The 19089-nt window shown below is 39.4% G+C and overlaps 2 protein-coding genes across 7 annotated transcripts; both read left to right on the top strand.

The window, feature by feature from the left end:
* The first annotated feature begins 503 nt into the window (after window positions 1-503).
* On the top strand, window positions 504-5820 carry dpm1 (dolichyl-phosphate mannosyltransferase subunit 1, catalytic). The gene is made up of 9 exons (XM_083570030.1): window positions 504-683; window positions 1073-1172; window positions 1277-1310; window positions 2106-2182; window positions 2305-2330; window positions 2470-2565; window positions 3061-3129; window positions 3259-3373; window positions 5149-5820. Exons 1-9 carry the CDS (start codon window positions 553-555, stop codon window positions 5251-5253), a joined length of 753 nt encoding a protein of 250 aa, XP_083426156.1. The 5' UTR covers window positions 504-552; the 3' UTR covers window positions 5254-5820.
* Window positions 5821-6637: 817 nt separating this feature from the next.
* On the top strand, window positions 6638-18074 carry adnpb (activity-dependent neuroprotector homeobox b). 6 transcript variants are annotated; one of them, XM_083570011.1, is made up of 5 exons: window positions 6711-6826; window positions 7150-7395; window positions 9968-10084; window positions 13954-14046; window positions 14172-18074. In XM_083570011.1, exons 3-5 carry the CDS (start codon window positions 9977-9979, stop codon window positions 16998-17000), a joined length of 3030 nt encoding a protein of 1009 aa, XP_083426137.1. In that variant the 5' UTR covers window positions 6711-6826; window positions 7150-7395; window positions 9968-9976; the 3' UTR covers window positions 17001-18074. The 6 variants fall into 6 exon arrangements, with proteins under 6 accessions (XP_083426139.1, XP_083426137.1, XP_083426135.1 ...); XM_083570010.1 differs by lacking the exon at window positions 6711-6826 and adding an exon at window positions 6946-7072; XM_083570013.1 differs by lacking the exon at window positions 7150-7395 and having other exon boundaries at window positions 6638-6826.
* Window positions 18075-19089: the final 1015 nt, after the last annotated feature.

Below are 19089 nucleotides of genomic sequence, written 5' to 3'. Positions count from 1 at the left end.
CTTCTGAAACAAAAACGCTCTAACAAAGTCTCAAGCTAGAGCTTTGTTTTTTTCAAGGATGGTGTGGAAGAACTCAAATGGCTTCCACAAAGCTCTGACTCTGATCAAACCCTTTGTGATGAGCCTCACGAATGCTCTAGTTTCAGAAGGAGCACATATCCCCACAACTACTCATGCTCCAAAATCTGGTGGAAAGTCTATAAGAGTGGAGGTTGTTATAGAGGCAAAAAGTAATATAAATATCCATTTTTGGAGTGGGGTGTTTAATAAATACATATGTGTGTTTGCATACTTTTGGCCTTATCCTGTATGTGAGGTTAAATTATACTTATTTTCATTATTACTTGCTCGATTACCATTAAACCGTTGTTGTATTCTGCATGTACTACTGTAGAATTAAAATAATTCCTTATTATACACAAAGTACAGTACTAGCATTTTAGATTTACATCCGGACATCAACTGATCCTCCTCGGAACCAATGAGAAACTCTGTAGGCTACACCGGATTACACTGTCTGGCGGAAACATCCGGTAGGTAAAGTTGTCCAACATGGCGAGTCGGAAGAGCAAGAAGAAAACCTCGGAGGAGGCTGATAAATATTCAGTGCTGTTGCCGACCTACAACGAACGGGAAAATCTGCCGCTGATCGTGTGGCTTCTGGTGAAATATTTTGGTGAAAGGTGAACTCTTTTTTTCTGTTGTTAAAGCTGCTCGGTTATTCAATGTAGCCTGATTATGTTTATGGTTGAATCTCAAATGGCTTCGTAAGTGAACATAAAGGGCACTATATAGGGCGTATAATCAACAGTTTAATTACCTTTAGAAGTGCGCATATGTAGAGAATGAATGTCATTTGGTATTCGGCACATAGCTACTATGCAGCCTGTTATGATGAGCTGTCATTGATTTGAGCTGCCGATTGAACCAAAGAAAACACGGATATTAATTCATATATCAAGATAATCTTATGCCACGGTGTCACAATTTGCGTAGAGAATTTATTTGCTTTACAGCTCATTTTAGCGTAGTAAAGAATTTACTAACTAACTGGACGGATTTCTCTATGTAGTGGCTACAACTACGAGATTATTGTGATCGATGACGGAAGCCCCGATGGGACATTGCAGATTGGGGAGCAGCTCCAGAAAATTTATGGAGCGGACAAGATTGTGAGTTAAAGTCAATATTGCAGGGGTTCTGTACAATACACTGATATTATTTTAGTACACAATGAGTGATTGCGTAAGCAAATGCTTGTTCTTTTTATTTTCAGGTTCTGAGACCAAGAGCAAAGAAATTAGGTTTAGGTACGTGAGCACAAACTGCATCTGGTGGTAAATTCATTAATTATAATTAATTATTGCAGTATTTACTTTCGATCAGTTTATGTACAGACACTTGATTAAATGTATTAAATTCTGAACACAGTAATTGCTGCTTCACAACGTCGATCACGATAGAGTGATGTTCACTATAGTAAAAACAGTAACAAAAACCACTTGTAGCTCTCAGTAACTTTTTATGAGTCATGACAAACATTATTAAAATGGGCAGAAATGGAAAATGGCATTACTGATCACAAGACACCGTGACGCTATTCCTTACTTCATCTCCACTTAAAGAGGGTGATGCAGCAGCTCTTTAGTCCTTTAGTCCGTCTTGCTGTCTTCCCACCACATCTCAAATTGTGAAGATACGAACCCATTATAGTCTTTGCTGAGCAAACCTGTGCAGAATAGCTGCTTTGCGTTCTGTCTTCCACGTCTTATCTCCATAAGTTAGATTCCACATTAGCATGACATTAACATTAGTAATGGTCATCCCTTTGTATGAGACTGAAGAAGCCAGCCCTGTTCAGCAGTGTCACCCATTGACTTCTTCTCAACTTCTTGTTGGAATAATAAAAATTCAGCACCAATAAACAAACATATCACAGGTATTTCTCTTGACACCTCACAATGCATATGCAGGTTGGGGTTTTCCTTTAATTTCTCAGACACATTGGTTTCATCGCCAGTAGTACTGGATTGCACTGCAGTGTCATTTTATACCTAGCTGTGTATATCGTTAAACTCTATAATGGGATTTTAATTGCATTTCAGGGACTGCGTACATCCACGGCATTAAGCATGCTACCGGAAACTTTATTATCATTATGGATGCTGATCTGTCTCATCATGTAAGCTCAAAAAGTGTTTCATTTCTGTCTGGTTCTCTTAAGACCATTTTTTAAGTGTGTTTGTCAAATTATTTTCTCTGTATTATAACCCAGTTTTTTTTTTTTGCTTTGCTTTTTTTTAGCCAAAATTTATTCCAGAGTTTATTGAGTAAGTACTGATCTACATTGTTGTATTAGATTGTTTTTATTACAAAAAAATGGCTTACAGTTGATTTTAACACACCCCCCATAGTGGTGTCTATATTGTCTAGTCTGTAAGTCAAACTGTTTTGTGTTTTGGTGTGTAGAAAACAGAAAGAAGGTGGATATGACCTAGTGTCTGGGACGAGGTATAGAGGGGATGGAGGTGTGTATGGATGGGACTTGCGCCGGAAGCTCATTAGGTGACTTGTTCCCCACACTACTCTTTTTCTATACTCTCTGTATGTACCTCTCTTTCTATAAATTAAGACACACTTGAGAGCTCATGTGCCACCACTATGGTCGTTTGCTGCAATAAACTCTTTGGGGAAATTCTTATATAACCTTTCAGTGTACTCAAAGGGGAAATCACAATAATACGTAATGTTTAATGTAAAAATCAATATGTCAGAATTCAATATATAATATACACACACACACACACACACACACACACACACACACACACACACACACACACACACAGAGTATACACCTGATCTGTAATTTCAGAGTGAGTTTAATATCTCTCTCTGCAGCTATTGATTATACTTTTTTATTAGTTGGGTTATTTATCCTTTATAGAACTCATGTTTTCCTACCAACCTGATATTATTACTCTTATTTGTAATTTATTGCTATTATTTCTCTTTGCACTAATCCCTTCTTCCTGTATGCTTCCTTATATCTGTCTGCAGCCGAGGGGCAAATTTCATCACTCAAGTTCTGCTGAGACCCGGTGCATCGGATCTGACAGGAAGCTTTAGGTATGAGGATTTTTTTTTTTTCCCAACCCATTTCCTGTCTTGCTGACCCCCAAGCCAACATGTTTTGAATGCCTGTGGTTTATTAGTGATTGCACACTGTCGCTTATCTGGTTTGCTGTACCTTTCCAGACTTTATAAGAAAGAGGTACTGGAGCATCTGGTGAAGCACTGTGTGTCCAAAGGCTACGTTTTCCAGATGGAGATGATTGTTCGTGCTCGACAGCTAGGCTACACGCTCGGAGAGGTCAGTTTATCTGTCGATTATCCTTGTTATTACTAGATCTCTCATTCGTCTAGATACGTTTTAAAATGCATGTCGGGTTTTTTGGTCTTTTGTTCATACAGACAGTGTAAACAACATAAAGCTACATAACAGAAAACACAGAACTAAAGTGTCCTCGCATAAAGTGCATCGTGTGCAACCTGGTGCAAACAGTGCAAGACAACACAAGACAGTGTAGGACAAATACACAAAATACAAAATAGCGCTGCCAGTAAACCTGCTCTCTATTACACACTGCAGTGTGTAAAAGAGAACCGAGTACGGGAGTGAACGTTGTAATTAACCAAAATGTAAACAAAATGGTTTGCAAAAAAGCAATAGCAGGAGTCAAAAAAGATGTGCAAAAAACAGCATGTAAACAGTTTGTAGTAATGAAGTGATATTTTGTGGGCATAGATGTGTGAAGTAAGTACAATTGTGTGTGTTGAGTCCGGGTTGTACAGATCAGTCACACAGTGTGTGTGCGTGAGAATTCATTTATCAAAACTAAACATATAGCACATGAAGAATTCCATTTGTTTGTTTGTTTGTTTTTCCCCCGCTTGGAAAATTTTGTGGAGGGAAGGTATTAAAAGCAAAGCAAAAACTTGTATATAAATGAAAATAACATCAAAACGGAAACTCATTCTTGTAAATTTCTTTTAACAAATTTTAGTGGCTAGATACAAAAGTTGTTACAAAAGAAGTTATCACTGTTCACAAGCAGAAGACAGCATGATGTTTTTGTAAAATGATCAAACACACTGGGTAAAGTGGTGCTATACAGTAGTTTATTTCCATCTCATGGTGCTTCACTGGTTTTGGATATGATGGAAGGATCATTTGTTTACCTTCCCAAAGAACCCAGCGTAACGTTAACAGCGGATGCATTTCGTTATTCCACAAATGTGCCCGTTTGTTTCTGTCGTTTCTTTAGCTCCGCCCATGGGACGCCTCCAGGAGCTCTGCTGTTTTCAGAAAAAGGCGTAAAGCTGTATCTCTCTTTTATAAATCTGATAAAACTAAAGACTCTTCTGAGATATACAGAATGCAGCACTACTCTATCGGTACTCAAGATTTACAACAAGATTGGCCCAAACTGTGTGTTATGTCTCCTTTAAATAAAAACACCTCAGTTTATAGTCACGTTTAATGTTGCGGAATGTATAAAAAAAATTCTGTTATTATATTATATTAGCTATAAATGCTCTTTTTTTCATTAGTCAGCCTTTTTTTTCCTTTTCATAATATTGTGCAGTTTATACAGAAAATCATACAGTGTAACATCACGAACATTTGACGATGTAAACAACAAACCAAAAAAACCCTCAGAATCTCTAACTGTTCCATTTTGCTAACACGGGCGACGCCTACACATAATGTGTCACCATATCGACAGTTTTGTTTTTTTTTTGCTTCAAAACCCATTTACAATATATAGTGCCGAAAGTACGTGGACACCTGCCCATGACACTTGCATGTGCTTATTGAACATACTGTTTCAGTGTCATTTAGTCTTTGTTCTCCTCTTGTTGTTATAAACACCCCCACTCTTCTGTGAAGGCTTTTCCAGGAGTTTATTCAGCCACAGGATCAATAGTGAAATTAGATGTGAAAGTGCACTGTGGGGTTAGGCTGGTTAGTCTGTGCAGGTCCTTGGAGAAAAACAATCTTTTTTTTTTTTCTCTGCAATCTGATTGTTTCTGCACGCACTGTTCTCCTACTCATAAATGCTGTTATGTTATTTTGTTCTGCAGGTTCCAATCTCCTTTGTGGACCGTGTTTATGGAGAGTCCAAACTGGGAGGAAATGAAATTATCTCGTTCTTGAAAGGATTGCTTACGCTTTTTGCCACAACATGACCCAAATGGCTCTGTGGTCAGCTGTGTGATGTGGCAAGTTCATAAAACCTCCATACCCAATGCCACAGCCACAGTGTATTCACCTACCGTGTTCTGCCCAAATGGCTCTATAGTGTAATTGGCAAACCCATGTTTACAAAACTGTAGCTGGCACTACAAATTGCAGTCTGGAGCAGTTCTACATTGACTCGTCTTTAATGGTACATGTTTAGGGAAAGGCTCCTTTTTCTGATCATGTGACCTGCTGCAGTTTATAGATATGCTTGTGTTTACTTGTCTGCTTAGTGCTGGTAAAAGCACATGCAGCCCACAGGTGCCAGATTTGGCATCAGGACCAAATTTGTAGGAATAAAACAAGAAATTATATCATTATTGAGATTTAACAAGGTAAAAAAAAAACTTTTTTTTTTTTTTATGTACCTGATTATTGCATATGTTTTTGATTTAATACGCTGAGTCAGATGTTACCAGAGATGTTCTATTTTGAACAGCATCACTATAAAAAGGTGAGGAAAAATGCTGAAATACATGATGTAGCTGATAAATAAAAGATTTTCCACAACAGTATCATCTGTCTCTCTGTTAATGGAAAGTGTATGTATAACTTAATGCGCCAGTGAGCACACGCTTATGCTTGTTTTGTGTTCGGATTGAATTGTTCATTCGTTCCTGTAGTGTTGATGGATTTTTCATTTGGTAGACATTGAAAGCCTTTTCAAAAGTGTCCACTTATTCGAGACTTAAACTCAAGGGCAGAAGTTGTATTAGGGTTTGAACCCTCGACCTTCCTTCAGTAGTCTGGAGCCTTAACCACTGTTCATGGGTGGCTCACAATATGACCTATATATTTAAAATACTATCAGTGATTTGAGTCGTATGCGGTGTAGGTCATATGCAGTGCTCAAGAGACCAAAACATTCCTACTTGAACGTTAAACTGCTATAAAACAGCAGGTGGTTCATTTTAACCTACAAGTGTTATTGCAGTGTGCTAATGTGTAATAAGGGTTTGAGTGCAGTTGTGCAGCTGTCAGTGAGATGTAGGACGTTCAGTCTGTTGGTTTCATTATACAGTCTATAGGCTTCTATAACATCTGTAAAGCATAAAGTTGTAAAGATTTTTTTAACCCCCTGTTGTTTATTATATTTTAGTTGCTCGTTGCTGATTTACATTGAACCAAGTACTGACAGCAGTGTCTCACTTAACCATTTAAGGCAAAGTTGGTGTGAAACACATCATTACTAGGGTAACTTTGGGGCATCCCTGAAGGGTTTGTAGCTCTGACACCCCAGCACATCACGTCTAAAAGTAGTCCCGGCATCTTGCGCGCAAAAGCAGCACAGCGCCACCACCTGAAATGAGTACTCAGGCACTGTATACATCCGACTCTCCGAGGGGGTAGATACCCAATGCAGAATTGACGCATCGGACTTTGTCCAATCACGGTTCAGCAAATGGCGCCCCCTATGGATATTTCGCCTGCCATTGCACACGAGGGCTTGTTTACTGCGATATCACTGGGAAAAATACCCGGCGCGAAGAAACCCGGCTTTTTGAAGTCTGCGAATTCCAGGTAAGCTAAAGAGGGCACTCGTGAACAGGTGAAGTGTCATCATTAACACAGGCTGCCTGATCGACTTTCGGCCGCCATCGTGATTTTTCCCCCCTTCTATCATAATCAAACACATATGTCACTTCCGCCCTCTTTCACACGCCATTTTGAGCGGAACATGTTAAGGATAGGGATGCATTGTTAAAGGAAATGCCGTGAATACCTTAATTGTGCTTACCGACATTTGGATCGCGGTCGACGTTGTAGGTAGGCGTGCTTTTTTTTATTATTATTATTATAATTGTAATTTATCGGCGAAGTTGCCGCTTCTGGACGCTTTCTAGATGAGTTGCAGTAAATCCCCGCCAGCCGAACAAGCAGAGGCAGACAGCTCCGGGGTCGGATAGAGGCAGGAGTCGAGCTCCCTCTTTCGGTGTGGTGTGTCCGCCTCGGCATCGCTTTAGTCCGGAGATCCGGCTGCAGGCTGCAGGAGGAGGGACGCTGCACGGCCACGGCGCCGCTCCTGCTTTGTCTCTCAGCAATTGTACTGTTTGAGGCAACTACCTCAGCGGGAAGCGAGTCCGAGCCAGGTAAAAGTGTGTGCTGTCAAACTCGGGGTGTTTTAGATAGTCACCTCACTGCTTTATACACCCAGGCAGCAGGTCGGATAACTCGTATTAGCGAATTTAGTCACAAAAAAAACCCCCGACGACGAGATAGCTAGCTAGCTACATATACAAGGAGTAGCTAGCTAGCTAGCAAACGACAATTATCCTCAGGCTATGATGGATAAAGCTCAGCGTTAAATGGGAGGAATGAGGGGAAAACGAAGCTATAGATGGGAATAGATATCTAGAGCACGCGTTGACTCGTTTTTACACGTTTAGCTAGTCGGCAAGACTAGAAGCCTGTGCTAGCCGGGTGTGAGATGGTCATCCATGTAAACCCCATCCACCAAGCACAAGGAGGAAGGCTCGAGAATCACGAGCTAACGGAGCTAGCCAGGTAATCTATGGACAGTTTGCTGTCACTGTTTCGTCCCCACGATCAACAAAAACGAAATGAAATAATAGCCTCTTAAACGTCCAGTTAATTCCAGGTACAGGAAAGTGATCATCGAGTCACTTGCTGTCATCTCTGCACTTTAAATCTACTGCTGTTTTGAGAACTTCCTCTATCATGTACTGTGATCACTGCATGCCTCATTTACTGCCACCACACAAGCCACATGGATGAATGGATGCTTAATCATGTAATACCTCTTTACCCTAATATATAATTGGGGACTGATCATAAATGGCAACATTGTGTGAATTTTGGATCTGTATCCGTTCTTCATGTATCAGTCTTGCCTTCCTGCAGCTATATAAGTTTTGATCAGTTTGTGTTATCCAGACCAAAAGTTCAGCATTTTAGATTAACACCCCCCCCCCCCAAAAAAAAAATACATAAACATTCACAAACTTGCTTTTGTCGATAAACCATAATGTGCTTACAACTTTACTTTGAGTTACACAGCTTTCAAAAAGGAAATGATGCAGGATTTGTGGAGGACATTGTGTGAGAAAGATATATAAGGTTGAATTATTTCATTCAAGTTTTTGGGGGGTGTCTGTGTATATAGATTTCTGTCGTTTTTATCTTCTCCACCCCTTATATTGCTTATTTTGGCAGGATACGTTTATTCCAGATCACCTGCACTAAGATGGCCAAGCTGAAAATAACCCCCACCCAAAATCCACTGCAGCCTTTTTACACCGTGTCACAGCCGCTGCCTCAATAGGAGGCGCCATTCTGTGATCGCAGTTCTTGAAGCAGCACAAAAAGAGAGCGGAAAAGGGGCAGGCAGAGTGGGGAGAGGCTTATATAACAGGCAGGGCAGAGCTGTTCTCTAGCGCCATCTACTTTAGTAAAGGATAAAGCTGAAGTGAAGAGGAAGCCTGTTTTTTTTTTTTTTCTTGTTGGGTACAGAGCTGAGCTCGAAGGCCTTGTTGTGATACTGTGGTGATAGTCAGTGGAGCATCCAGCACTGTCACTACTGGGTTTCAGTTAAAGGATCAGTTCATGCACATGAACATTGGCCTACGTATATCTTCACTCTCATTATAGAAACTGCTTTAGACTACTTTGTGCTTTAGGTGAAAGACCAGAGATGTCGGAAGAGAATAGAAGGAAGTACATTACACACAATTTTCAGAGAAGCTGGATATGGAACCCAAGTCCCTCATCATCTCTGAGACTGGGTTGTTGATGAGGTGAAGGTGAAACAAGCACCAGATTGTTTCATCTACAAACCAGTTTTAGAGCCGACACAGTTTATGAGGGTTTTTTGTTTAGTTTGACGACACTACTATTGTTTTTGTGTATTCAAATCATAAGCATCATCTAAACATAACAAACCCGGAACCTCTAGTTGATCAAGATGCTAACAGATCTTTTTTTTTTTTTTTTTAAGTAAACATTACCCGCTGATAGCAGTTTTTCAAATGACAGCACCCATTAAAAGAGCCTTCATGTTCTTGTGGGGGGTGGGGGGACATCGCAGTGGTCCTCTTGTCTGCTGGATGGGGGTGGGGTCATCCTGGGCAAGACCGCTGCCATTAGAATAGAAATGTTTTGTCAAAGGATGTGGACTTTTAGATACAGGCGTATCGAATCTTTGTAAGATTAGACCGAGTGCACTCTGGACATGCAGCATCTTCATGGAATTTGCATTGTCAGGTTTTTTTTGGTTCTCTGGTTTTCCCGAGTGTAGAAACATTTGGAAATGTTGCTTTTTATCCCCCTGTGCATAACCTCAGTTTCTGTCACTGAGTGTAAAATGATTCTTTAGTTATCAAAACAAGTTGAATAATTTACACCAGACCCATTTTTTTTGTTTCGCAGTGCGCTACATTCTCTTGTTGAATGTGTGTGTGTGACTTAATGTTGAAAAATTCTGTTGAAGCTTGATGCTGATGTCTAAGATGATTGTAGTCACAGAGCTCCAAATTCAAAGCTTTGTTATTCATGGTTGGGTAAAAGTATTATTTAAAAACCTGTGGGTCCTGCTGTAAGCCTGATACAGTCATGACACAGTGTTTTAATGTTGTTTAAGCTTGCAGAATGTCTGCATTTTGAACATGTATTTTAATGTTTTATTCTTTGTTTTTAATTCTGTAGGTGGGCAGCATGTTCCAACTCCCAGTTAACAACCTTGGCAGTTTGCGCAAAGCCAGGAAAAATGTAAAGAAAGTACTGGGGGATATTGGCTTAGAGTTTTGCAAGGAGCACGTTGATGTAAGTATTGCCACTGATAAACAATTGGTGTGTGTGTGTGTGTGTGTGTGTGTGTGTGTATGTATGTGTATATGTGTGTATATATGTATGTGTATATATAATATACACACCAATATAATGAACAAGGGGTATTGCATTATTATTTTATACATTATTTAACCAAGCAGGCCGACACACACACACACACACACACACACACACACACACACTCATATATATATATATATATATATATATATATATATATATATATATATATATATATATATATATATATATATATATATATATATAATAAAATTCACAGCAAAGTTAGCTCTAATCATTCTGTTTGTGAGCTCATCCAAGCAAAAGAGGGCAGATAGTGCATCTCGCTGAAGTGTTACACAGCCCAGAGTTGCAGCATGAGCAACAGTTAGTAAAGATGTAATTGGCTGGCTTCAAATATTTTGGTGTAAGCACATGATCACCTTCAACTGCAGATTGGTAGCCATCTTATGATGGCAGACAGCGAAAACCATCAAAAAACCTACCTGTATGGATCATTTTTTGAGAGAAATTCAAGGAATCAGGCTTTAAGGCTGAGCAGTTTATTATAAATATGGTGTCCCCTTTTGTAACATTTAAATTGAAGCTGCATAAATCAGCTACTTTGTTTTTTTTTTTTTGTTTAAAAACAACCCTTATAGCATGCAAAATGATCTGAAAATGCATGAAAGGATCTGCAGCATTTTCAGGTACATTAAAAGCTTATGTAAATGAAAGTGGTAAGCTTTTTAAACCTTTTAAGATGAAGTGCTTATCATATTAATGGTGCGAAATGGACGTTTATAGGGCTGGTGACTATCAGTGCCGAGCCGCTGTAATTATTAGGTGTTAAACAAAGATAATTAGCCAGCCTTATCCTCTTTTAGTTATTTGTCACTAATGAGCTTAATGCAATTTATTATGGTAAGCATCTATATGCGTTTTTTGGGGAAAAATTCTCTAGATGGAGAAAACCAAAGTGGTACACAGTCAATGAATGGTTCAGGTTTCAGTCGTAACATTGATTGAATGAGTTTGCGCAGCGCTCCTCCAATATTTACTCTGGATCAACAAATTTGTGAGCATACTTCATGCAGTATTCTTTCTCTTTCTGCCTAACACACTGCCCATTTCTTTTCCAACCCATTGCTTTCTCTCTTATAGTATAATATTATAAAATGTCTTTTATATAGCTGGAATGTAATGCAGTTCATAGATAAGTTCTTTATGCATTGTTGCCATGAACCGCATTTCTATCATGAGTATCGGCGACTTGATTTATTTGTAGGATTTTTATATTCACATTTTTGTAGCATAATGCGATATAGCGTCCAAGTGCTTAAAAACCGAAAGTGGCAACTTTAAAAATATCTACAGTTTAATGTTTATATCTATCCTTCAGTTAAAAAATAAATACGTATCAATTAATAAATGCTTTATATAAAGCCCTTGGCAGTAATGTATTTTCTTAAATAAACTATTAGCTGTTTGTTTTTAAAAGTAGCTTTAATTGAAATAATTAATATTGGCGTTAATGGTGATTTATAACCAAGTTAAGTTGGTTATATTGTGTTGGTGTGAGTAAAATAAAATGTTCCTGCATTTAATTGGCTAATATAAGATGCTGCACTGTGATTGATGTAGTCATGATCATCATCGACACAGTGTATTTTTCTCTGATTTATATGGCCTTTTTTTGTTAGTTTTTTTTTGTTTTGTTTTTTAACTTGCACGTGGGCACGTCAAAAAGCCAACATTACAAAATCTGACACTTTTTTTTTTTCGCTTTCTGGGAGCAATACACCAACGTGCAACGTTCATGACTCACGTGTAAAATGAAAGTATTGTGGAGGTCCTGCTCCGTCATTCCTACACATTTCTTTAACACCAACACTACAAGATTTATTGCCATGGAGAAACTGATGTGATCTGATCACCGCTGACTTGTGATTGCACAGTACAGCACAATTCTGTAAAGACAAGTTCATTTTGAAAATGATTACCTCTAGAAATACTCATAATCATGTCCAACTTTACTGCAATATGGGCAAACGAATTATTCCAGATTTTTGGAGTATCCAAAAGTTTTCTAAGGACACCACATCTTGTAGCTTCTGTATTGATTGTATTGTAGTCGCTAGACGCAAGTACTGTAATTATTCTTTTATTGAGTTCTCTGCAAGCTTCCTTTGTTGGTTTTATTAAATAAGGTCTCAGTTTTCCAAATAAAAAATGCTAACCATACAGTCACATTTGAAGGCAAAAAGAAATCACTTATTTTTATTTTTATCTGGTGAGCATAAAGTATGCAGTACTGTAATCTCGTATGGGTTGTTCAGCATTTTGCTTTATTATTCTCTTCAGAAACTGTAGAATGAATATTGCTTCAAACGCTATCTAAACACAGAGTTGTTAGTTATTTGATTTACATGTGTATTAGTACTTCATTCTAGCGTTGGCATTTTACAAATGCAAGCTACACTTTATGGCTAAAATGGGTGGATACCTGACCATCACACCCATATGTGCTTGCTAAACCTCTCATTCCATATTTAGTCCCCTGTACTGCTATAATAACCTCCACTCCTCTAGGAAACCTTTCCACTAGATTTTAGAGCATGGCTGTTGGAATTTCCCCCTTTAGCCACATGAGTATTAGTGAGGTCACTCGCTGATGTTGGATGCGGCGGCTTGAGCCACAGCTGATGTTCCAATTAATTTCAAAAGTGTTCATGGCTTTGTGCGAGTCACTTGTGTTCTTCCACTCTAACCATCGGCATCTGTGTCTTTATGGTAATGTGGTGGTATTCCTAAGTTATAGAATAAAGAATTAGAAAAGGTCTCTTGCAAACTAGAACAGGATTTTTCTAGAATTTACCTGTATTTGGATTCATCCATTTAACCGTGACCAGTTTCCCCAGTCTCTGCTGATAAAAAGCTTCAGCTGATGAAACTTGCTTTAGTGTAAGGATGGTATTCTCAGGCTGATTCCAAGTGTTAATTTGTAGTGCTTTGTGATAAGGCCAAAAGGTCATTTTCTTGAAAGCCTCTAACATGCATAACTGCAAACTCCACGCAGGTTTTCCATATGTTAAAAATGATTGCATGATGTGATTGTGTTAAATATAACATTAAAGCATTGTGTAACACTGCTATACGAAGTGTAACACAAACTGCCATTATAGATACTGCTTTTAGACTAAAATATGCCTTAACATAATCCAGTGGTTCTCAGAATGTGGTTTGTGGACCTCAAGAGGACAGTATAACATGAGATTCTTTTAAAAATGTAGTTACAGCAGCAGAAATCACGACATACTATTAATTGTCAAGTTTGTATAGCTATTAGCTGTTTTTACTGCTTCTTGAAGTGAACGAATCTAAACCTCATAACTCTTAAAAAATAAATAACACAATTAATGTCAGCTTTGAGCTGATGTGTTGTGGAAGTGGAAATGGAAATTGAATGAGTAATAAGCGCTTTCGGCTGCAATAAATAGACAAAATATCTTTTGCAAACATTTAAACAATACTTTAAAAAGCTGATGGAGTACATGGAATATAAAAAAAAACAATTGAACTACTTTGGTAGACTACAAAAGATTTTAGAAGCCTTTGTGTAATGTACTAAACACTATAATATAAAGCGTATACGTCTCGTATTTGCCCGATTAATGAGCAAAACAATTCGTGAAATAAATTAAACGCTGTCTGAAATCATTCATTATAAAAGAGCTAGTTTCCATACTAAAGTGTAAAGTGGATATTTTGTTTTTTTACCACATGTTTAATGGTTTTGTTTTTTTTAACTGATTAACCTTTTATTGATTTTCCACATGCAGGACTATAAAGAATTTGTGCCCAATGAGTTCTACGTGAAGAACACCACATGGGATGATGTGTGTATGTGGGATCCTTCTCTTACAAAGACACAAGTGAGTATAGTACTTGGTTCTACGGACTGCACACGCAGCAACAGTAGCCAAATAATTGATTCATTACATTCTCATTTTGTCTGTTTTTGCAATTAATAGCCTGGTTTTATTTTTCTGATTTTTAGGACTACCGATCAAAGCCATTCTGTTGCTCGGACTGCCCATTTGCTTCCAAGTTTTTTTCTGCTTATAAGAGCCATTTTCGTAATGTCCACAGTGAGGATTTTGAGAATCGCATCCTTCTTAACTGCCCGTATTGCACTTACAATGGGAACAAGAAGACCCTGGAAACACACATCAGACTCTTTCACATACCCAATAATGCGGTGCGTCAGAGGACTGGGGGACTCCACGGGGCAATCGTGGGCCTGAAGGATGGTAATCGCCTGGACAAGCCTCAAAACAGTGTAGAGCAGGCAGTGTACTACTGTAAGAAATGCACTTATAGGGACCCACTATACAATGTGGTGCGCAAGCACATTTATCGGGAACACTTCCAACATGTTGCTGCTCCATATTTGGCTAAACCTGGCGAGAAGACAATGACTCCTAATGGATCAACAGCTGGTCCAGATACAGGCAAAGGAAGCGGTGCAGATTCTAATAGCCCTGCAGGTGCTAGTAACAGTAACAGCTCAGCCATCCACTGTAAGCGCTGCCTTTTTGTGCCCCGTACTTATGAAGCACTAGTGCAGCATGTCATTGAGGACCACGAACGTATTGGTTACCAAGTTACTGCCATGATTGGCCATACAAATGTTGTAGTACCTCGTGCCAAGCCTGTTATAATGGTGGCCCCTAAATCCCAAGTAGATAAAAGTGTTCCTAATGCTACACCAAAGGGTGCATTGGTGGCTTCTGGGCTGCGGCCATTGTCTACACAGCAGCTGAGTCGTATTGTCATTCCTAAAGGGAGTTTGAACTCCAGTCGTCTCTTATCTGGTGTGAATTTGAAGTCGGGTACATTTGGCTTGAAATCTGGCACTTCTCAGGCAGTGTCCGGGGGACAGCAAGTGCGCATTGCTTTGCCAGGCAGTGCACAACTTTCAGTGTCCCAGCAAACCCAAACATCCAGACCTCAACTTTCTTCTCATAGTCTACGCAGCTCAATTTCTGCATCAACATCATCTTCTGTTCTAAAGATCCCTCCACTGACCTCACGCATCCAGGCAGCTGCTGCTAGTGTAACATCTGCTGCCCCCAGGAAAGGCATCTCTGTCCTGGGCACATCTTACACTCAGAAATGGAAGATCTGCACGATCTGCAATGAGCTGTTTCCAGAAAATGTGTACAGTTCTCATTTTGAAAAAGAACACAAAGCTGAAAAGGTGCCAGCAGTGGCCAACTACATCATGAAGATTCACAACTTCACCAGTAAATGCTTGTATTGCAACCGCTATCTGCCCAGTGACACGCTACTTAACCATATGCTAATACATGGTTTATCATGTCCACACTGCAGAGCTACTTTTAATGATGTGGAGAAGATGGTGGTACACATGCGAGGGTCACATCCAAATGAGCCTGTTGGGGTGCGCACCGATTCCCCGCTGACTTTTGATCTCACCCTTCAACAGGGAAACCCCAAGAATGTTCAACTGATTGTCACCACTTACAATATGCGGGATGCTCCTGAAGAGTCTGTGGCATTCCATGCCCAAAACAAAACCTCACTCCCAACACAGGCAATTAAGCCTCCAAATCCTCGTTTCCCAAAGTTACCTACTGAGACTATAGATGCAACAGTTGTTAAGAGTGGACCTCAGGCAGCTGTTCCCTATAAGAGAGATGTGGGCAAGACTCTTTGCCCACTCTGCTTCACCATTCTAAAGGGTCCTATCTCTGATTCACTGGCACACCACTTGAGGGAGAGACATCAGGTGATCCAGACAGTGCATCCGGTGGAGAAAAAGCTAACCTATAAATGCATACATTGCCTCGGTGTCTACACCAGTAATATGACCGCCTCAACTATCACTTTGCATTTAGTGCACTGCCGAGGTGTGGGCAAAACTCAGAACGGCCAGGACAGCAGGTCTTCTGCAACGTCTCGGCTCGTCAAGGCTCAGGGAGCTTCCTTAAAACGTTCCGGCTTTCAGAACGATTGCGAAATCGACCCAAAGAAGCGCAAAGTAGGGCCAGAAGACTATACTCAGTCAGGCCCATTTGCTTTAGTTGAGCAAAAAGAGGAGCCTGTGGTGTTGGCCTTAAACCCAAAGGGTCATGAGAATGAGTCTTATGAGGCTCGCAAGGCTTTTCTCACGCAGTATTTTAACAGGCAGCCCTACCCCACTCGCCGAGAGGTGGACAAGCTAGCGTCCAGTCTTTGGCTGTGGAAATCAGATGTTTCAAGCCATTTTGCAAATCGGAGAAGGAAATGTGTGCGTGACTGTGAAAAACAGAAAGTTTGTGTTCTGCTTGGATTCGAAATGCACCATGTTATGCAGTTACAGCACGTTATGGATTTTGACACCGAGTGTTGTTTTGAAACCCACGAAACGGAGCAAAAAAGTCGGACGTCTAGGGATTTCACAGGCAGGTCTGCAGGTGCAATTAGACAACTTAAGCAAGAAGCTATTCTTAATGGCGATGCCCAGCAGCATGGGGTGTCCACTAGATCTACTGCCAACGCCTCACCACACTCTAATGGTCAAGAGTCAGTCAAGATACTTTTAAATCCTGGGGGACTTATAAATTCAGAGCCCATCTCCGTGGACTCGGACAGTGATGATGAGAGAGATCTTAAGGAAGCACAACAAAGGGACTCCAAGTTGAACAGCCAGATGCTTAGTGAGGTGAAAATTGAAGAGAGTACAAGTGACTTTTACCCAGAGGATTCTCTCAATGGTGAAAACGGTTACGGGTCATTAGACCAGTTGCAAAAAAGAGGAAGGCCCAAAGAAGAGGGTCAGTCTGGACAATCAGGTACCTGCCTTGGCAAGCAACAGGTCTGATAATTAAATACGGTTATTAAAAATACAAATGCAAAGCGCTCACATCTTGTTTCCCAGACATCAACAGTGCTGCCTCACTTAAACTTGTGGACCGTACTAACTGGCAGTGAGACGGAATACTTTCGTAAACTTTCTGAAGCCATTTTAAAGGCAAAAAGTCCGACTTTTGATAAATTTAGAGATGAGTGTTCATTAGATTATTAAAATGGAGGCAAGAAAGAAGCTTTTCCTCAGGCTAGGAAAAGAAATGTTAACCGGTCCCACTCAGTAGAATACGTTTCGCTTTTAGTTTGTTTCTTTGAGAGTTTCACAAAATACTTAACTTACGTCAAGCCACTGTTACGTGGCCGAGATGAGTGTTTATTAGAATGACAGGTATTCCTGAATTTCATGTAATCATATAGCTAGTGTATATTTGTACAGTCTTTTAGTTACGTCTAAGATGATGTTGGTGTATGTGTGCTCAGATTTGCTAATCATTTTGTGCTCACTCTAGATGGTCATATGTTATACATTTGGTTCACTTAATGGATGTGGCTTTTGGTGGCTGTTCAACATGGTTATTTTTAAAACAAACTATAGCAGTTTGCTAAGTAATATATCTATATATCAAAAGCAAATAAAATAACCTCTTGCTTTTTATCTTTTCTGTTTATAACTGAAGTGTTAACCTTTTTTTTTCTTCATGTTTGCCATGACAAACCCTTTAGTCCACTGTAAAAGCAGTTTGCCCAGATACAATTGCTGTCTTGAGGTCAGAGCAAAGAGCATTATGAGTGACCTCCATTGCGTTGTGTTTTAATTGTGCCCAGTTTCAGCCTTTGCAGAACTGTGCTTCTCTCATCACTTTCAGTAGGTTAACCTTTGGGGGGGTTTTTTTGTGTGTTTTTTGTTTGTTTTTTTGTTTCCATGAATGGACTCTGGATTCTACCTGTGGTGCACAAAGAGCCTTCACAGTCAACCTGACATTGTCTGTATGTTTTAGTTTTTCACCTACAATTTGTTTGTATGTTTTGTTTTTGTTTTTCACTTTAAAGCATTTCTGAATAATAAAGTGCTGTATTGTGCTTCTCATAGTGGCTTTAACCCTGCCCTCCTTCTCCAATTTAACATCATCTCAGGCCTTTCCAAAACAAAAACTGACGATGTTCAACAGCATGGTGTCAGTTAAATCTACAGCCAACACCTCATCATACTCTGTTTGCCCACCCTAGGTTACATTTGCATTGAGTCAGTCAATAGGTTTAAAACCTGAAGGACCATGAGCCAATCTCTGTGGACATTTTCCATCCTGTTTGTCATGCTGGCAAGTTTATTCCTGCTAATGGTTGTCAGTAACCAGTACATTCATATTAAAACAATTTAGTACCTGGATGTTTGACAGCAGTCTTCCAGGTTGTTTGTTTTCAGTGTAGTGGGCCATTGCTATTGAGGCTTGATATATACATGGATTGTTCCTGTTTTATGTGGGATCAGGACCATAAATATTTTATATATATATATATATATATACTAATTAATATATACTATAATTGGAACGATACAGAGATTAGCATGGCCCCTGCGCAGTGATGACATGCAAAATCGTAAAGACATTGAGACATTGAGTCATGAACCACCACATCAGTAGAAATGCACAAATTGATATGTATTCATTTATTCACATTCTATAACTGGAGGACTTTCTCAGTAACCCTGCTTATGCTAGATTTACATAATCACATATGAGGGTAATGTATTAACCCCAACTAGTATGATGGGAGGAAGACCATGCAGACAAGGGGATTACAAATGAAAATCCACATGGACGATAAACCTGAGTTCAAGATTGAACAAGAGCCATAGTGCTGTGAGAATGCAACACTACCTGCTTTAAAAAAATATCTAACTTTAAACCTAGTTTTACAATGTTTCTAGTTTTCAAATTCAGTACATATCAATTGTTTGTGAACTGAAAATTTAAAGTTTTTTCTCTTTTTTTTCTTTGGGGTGTGTGTGTGTGTGTGTGTGTGTGCTACCACTGTATGTCAAGGATAGTTGGAACTGTAGATTCATGGTTTCTCTCATAGTGAGAAAGGCCTCAAAATGG

Source organism: Silurus aristotelis, assembly GCF_946808225.1.
Source record: "Silurus aristotelis genome assembly, chromosome: 19".
NCBI lineage: Eukaryota > Metazoa > Chordata > Actinopteri > Siluriformes > Siluridae > Silurus > Silurus aristotelis.
This window is presented reverse-complemented; position numbering and strand designations above follow the sequence as displayed.

Coding starts and splice junctions, on each gene's coding strand:
- dpm1 (XM_083570030.1), top strand. CDS start 553: ATGGCGAGTCGGAAGAGCAAGAAGAAAACCTCGGAGGAGGCTGATAAA. Junction 1,173..1,276: donor TTTATGGAGCGGACAAGATT/GTGAGTTAAAGT, acceptor TTTTATTTTCAG/GTTCTGAGACCAAGAGCAAA. Junction 1,311..2,105: donor AGCAAAGAAATTAGGTTTAG/GTACGTGAGCAC, acceptor ATTGCATTTCAG/GGACTGCGTACATCCACGGC.
- adnpb (XM_083570013.1), top strand. CDS start 9,977: ATGTTCCAACTCCCAGTTAACAACCTTGGCAGTTTGCGCAAAGCCAGG. Junction 10,085..13,953: donor TTTGCAAGGAGCACGTTGAT/GTAAGTATTGCC, acceptor TTCCACATGCAG/GACTATAAAGAATTTGTGCC. Junction 14,047..14,171: donor CTTCTCTTACAAAGACACAA/GTGAGTATAGTA, acceptor TCTGATTTTTAG/GACTACCGATCAAAGCCATT.